The 4,369-nt window shown below is 57.1% G+C and overlaps 1 protein-coding gene across 1 annotated transcript in view; it reads right to left on the bottom strand.

Annotated features, from left to right (window-relative positions):
* The window catches only part of QRICH2 (glutamine rich 2), a 27,959-nt gene extending 23,908 nt beyond the window's left edge, over positions 1 to 4,051 (bottom strand). Inside the window, exons 1-4 of the mRNA XM_025047115.1 lie at positions 3,359 to 4,051; positions 3,133 to 3,237; positions 2,042 to 2,101; positions 1,542 to 1,652 (exon numbers count right to left, since the gene is read on the bottom strand). Coding sequence (XP_024902883.1) covers positions 1,542 to 1,652; positions 2,042 to 2,101; positions 3,133 to 3,237; positions 3,359 to 4,051 — 969 coding nt within the window. The remainder of the gene's footprint in view (positions 1 to 1,541; positions 1,653 to 2,041; positions 2,102 to 3,132; positions 3,238 to 3,358) is intronic.
* Positions 4,052 to 4,369: the final 318 nt, after the last annotated feature.

Here is a 4,369-nt window from a genome sequence, read left to right as displayed (position 1 = left end):
AAGCGGGAGGAGGGAGAAGGGGCAGGAAAAGAAAACTAGTAGTTACCACCCATCTGCCAAAGTCCATAATTGACCTCAGAAACACCTAATTTTGAAATCCTGATTTCACGTTTCTGTTAAAGGGTCCCGCCAAGAACGTGAGACAAGTTGGTGTCCCGTGCGTTCCGTCTTCTCGGCCCGAGACGGTGAAAGTGTCGGCCGCTCTCCTCTGGTCTGCACGCAGGCTGACCCCGCCGTCCCCAGAGCCCCTTCTCCTGCTTCTCGAAAGGCTCTTAGTATTTACATCTGTTCTCAGTTGCTTCTGGAGTTGTCCGCGATTACGAGCAGCTGTCACAATGTGGACATTTTCTTCAAGTGTCGGGGCGGGGGGGGGGCCTACATCGATGCTCATTCTCAGGTTTTGCAGGCGGCTCCTGCAGGCACTCTGAGGAAACATGGGCTCGCTCAAGACACATGACAGCGACGTGTGTAAAAAAAAAAAAAAACCTTTGGTTTTGAAAAAAGCCAGCGATATGTAAATGTCTGGACACCATGTTGTACCCTCGAAACTAATATTGTACGTCAACTGTAATTGAAAAATAAAAAGACTGAAACGCAGAAAAAGCAGACGACACCTTTTTCTAGGCCACTCCTTCCGTTTGCAGACTCCTCTGCCAACTCTCTCTGGTGCTACTTTCCTGTCACTACGGGCCCAGACTTCAGAACACAGTCCAGGAGACTAGCAGGGTGTCTGTCTTTCCTGCCCAGATAACGTGTCGTGCTGCAGACAGCCACTTGGTGGCACCAGAGGGTTCACTCTCTTCCCTCTGCTTGTCTCTGTACGTCCGTGTGACCCTTTTTGGAGGACCCAGATGCGAAAGCCAAGGGAAGAGGAGTGTCGAGGCCAAAAGGGCAGCTGATCCCTGTCCTCGAGGGCCATTTTATTCACATGAAGAAATGCCGGGGACGTGAAAACGACTGGGTTATCCTGTGCACTGTCTCAGGACAGACAGATGCCTTTGCGAAAACCTACGCGTGTGTAAAAGCCACCATCAGCAAAGGGCCCCAGAGTTAGTCACCTTTGTGCACTAACAGTGAAGGGACTCGTGTATTTCAGGACAGACCGTGAAAGGACTCTGAAAATCTGCAAAAGCAAATCGGTAGCCATTTTCCACCCAGCGGAGGGGCCAAACTCTAAGAACTGGATACCGGTTGGCCCTGCCGGCGGCAAGATTGAGAAACGAGTTCTCTCCTTTTGCATTGCTGGTGGGCGTCTTAACTGGAACTGCATCCACGGCAGGCAATTTGGCAAAAGCTGGCCAATTCACAAACGCACATTCCATTTCTAGGCATTTACCCTACATTGGATGGTCACTGTGTGAATGTCACACGGAGCATTGTTGGTTACAAAACCGGGAAAAAGCACTTAAAATATCCATCATCGGAGATTGTGAAATAAATCATGAACATCCACATGATGGAATACAGTGATAGTAAAATGGGAGCGGTCTAGGGGAGCCCCGCCTGAGACCACTGCCCAGCCCTACCCCCCATTTGTTCACCGCTTGTGAGGTCTTCCAGCCATCGGTAATCGCTTGCTCCAGCTCCTCCCAGGTGACCATGGTGACATCTTCCCCAGCAGGCACCAGACTCAGCTTCCGGGTCATTAGTTTCTGACAATAACAGACAACACGTGTACGTATGCACACAGGCACGCACACACGCATGCCTAGTTCAGTCCCAGGAAGCTTTAGGGACAGAACTGGGATAACAGGATGGGTGGGCCCTTCCACAGCCTAAGCCCAAGAAGTCGCCGAGTCTCGGGCAGCTGGCTTCCGGTCTATGTCGGCCCCGACGGAGCCCTGGGCAGGAAAGGAAAGGCTTTCCCTTCGACCCAGGGGCAGGTGCCCTGAGAGGCAGAGGGCGCGCATCACCCTACCCTGAATGAATGCAGACATCCCGGGTGGGCGTCTGGAGGAACCCGAGAGAGGGGGCCGGGCTGCAGGCACCCGCCCGCCCCCACCCCCCGCGGGGCCTTTCCCACGGAACCGGTGGACATTACCAGAGATTCCTCCCGGTCCTGGATGTTCCTCTCTATTCCCTCAATCCGTTGCAGGAGTTTCTGGAAGAGAAATTCAGAGGCAGAGGATCAAAGCAGGCCTGCCTGTGGCCCCTATCACACTCCATGGTGGGGGAAGTAGAGGCCTGTGGGTGGAAAATGGTCCCTGATTTGCTCTCGCAGCTTTTCAAGGTTCTTTCACAGTTCTGAAATGCGCGAGTCCCTTCACTGTCAGCGGACAAAGGTGGCTAACCTTGGGGCCCTCCCTGCACAGTGGATGGAGGCGGACTTCGCCTCCTCCTAAGGACAAACGATATCGGGCCTCTCTGTGTTGTTTGAAGAGAAAAGCACCTCAAAAGAACCAAAGGGAATTCCTACAACTTCAGTTGCTCCTTACAATTTCTGCAAACCTCTAGAATCGAAGAATCTAAAGGTGAAATAAGCCTTTCCTCTAAAAAATGAAAACAACCTAAAACAAAAACAACAACAACAAAAAACAAAACACACCACACTTTCAAGAACAAAGCTTTCCAGAGTGAACATGAGTCCCGCTGGAGTCTCCAGGCCTGAGGTGCATGAGGTGGGCAAAATGGGGTCAGAGGGCAGAAGTCCCAGGGAGGGTCTTGGCCTCCTTCCGCCTCCTTGGAGCTTTTCTGTCCCCTCAAGTCTCTTCGTGGCCTGTCTCTGTGCTTCGTCCTAGTCCCCCTCCTCTGTTCCAGCTCCAATCCCCTCTGGGGGCCTCAGATGGGTCTGAGGTAGGAGCTGCCTGGAACGATCTGATGAGCTTATGTGGAAGGATTTGTGCTTCTCACTCCAAGAAAATAAGGTCCAGGTAGAAGTGTTGCCGCTCCTGTGGTTGGGGGTTGGGGGTCAAGGGGGTGACCCCAGAAGGCGCCATCCCATCCCTCCTGCCCTCGGACTGAGCTTTGTCTCTCAACCCCCACCATCTTTTCTTTATTCTTGTTTAGAGGAAATTCAAAGAATTATTCTGAGAGGTCCTCAGCTCTCCTCTGGGTGGGTTCAGGGTCCGTGGGTGTCTGAGGCTCGGTATAAACAGGCTGAGCGAGAAGGGGTGGGGACTGCAGGGCCCTCACCTGGGGCATCAGCTCTGGGAACTCCTGTACGTTTTCCTGGGCCTTTTCGTGGGCTTCCTTCAGAACTTTCACGTCTTCTATGACGTTCTGGATCATCTCCACCGCCTGCAGGGCAGAGCATGGGCCGCAGTGAGGCCTGGAGCCTTGGCCATCCCTATAGCCTCCCCACCCGGCTCGGGCCTCCTCTCCCCAGTGGTGGGTGATCATAGGCGCCTCTGGGGCTCACCTGGGGGTCGTCCATCCTGATTTTTGTCACTCCTATTTGAGCCTTCTCGGGCTGCAGCGTGGCCATCCTGGGCAGGGGCGTGGCCATCCCGGGCAGGGGCGTGGCCATCCCAAGCACCGGCGCGGGCATCTTGGCTAGGGGCGTGGCCATCCCAGGCACGGGCGTGGCCGGCTTGGGCGTGGGCGTGGCCGGCTTGGATGTGGGCGTGGCCGCCCCAGGCATTGGCGGGACCACCTCCCCGGCCATCTCATACTCCCTCAGCCACTCCGGGGTGTCTATGCTTAGCGCACCAGTCTGGGCAGTGAAATGCTGTATGTGGGTCACGACGGACTGCACATGGCTCTCCATGGTCCTGACCTGCCGGCTGAGGTCCTGGACCTGCCCGCCCAGGTCCTTCACCTGGCTCTCCAGCGTGTGGACCGGCGTCCTGACTACGCTGCTCCTCCGCCTCTCCTTGGTCACAGCCATCTGCGGGGTGCTGAGCGAGGCCCGCGGGGCCTCAAAGGAGCGGCTCTCCTCGGGCGACAGGGACTGGAAGTCCACCTGGGTGTCCTGCAGGTGAAGGTTCTTGAGCATGGCCACGATGAGCGTGTGCAGAGCCGTGAAGTTGACGGCGCCCACCTCCGGGGTGCCGATGGCCAGGTCGGCCAGCTCCCGGAGGGAGACCTTGGTGGCAGCCATCGCGGGCGGCATCGTGCGCACGCTCAGGAGCGGTCGGCCATGCCCCCCTAACTGCTCGCCGCGCCTCTAGGGCATTTCGGGGCCCCGTGCGGCCCCGGGGTGCCCTGCCCCTAGGCCCCGCCGCGCCGGGCACCAGTCGCAGTCTGCAGCCGGCGTGGAGGACGGAGAGGAGCCGCTTGGCCTTTTTTTCTTCGCGCTCTTGGGTCCCGGAGACGGTGTCCGCCTCCCAGCGGGGTCGGGGCACCGCCGACCCTCCGCCGTCAGCTGGCCACCGTCCGGTTTCCGCTCGAGCCTCCGGCTGCCCTCGCCTCGCGTCCGGTTGCGGCCGGT

The sequence above is a fragment of the Pteropus alecto genome, unplaced genomic scaffold (genome assembly GCF_000325575.1).
Source record: "Pteropus alecto unplaced genomic scaffold, ASM32557v1 scaffold134, whole genome shotgun sequence".
Taxonomy (NCBI): domain Eukaryota; kingdom Metazoa; phylum Chordata; class Mammalia; order Chiroptera; family Pteropodidae; genus Pteropus; species Pteropus alecto.
The sequence above is the reverse complement of the archived record's forward strand: the minus strand, read 5'-3'. Positions and strand labels throughout refer to the sequence as shown.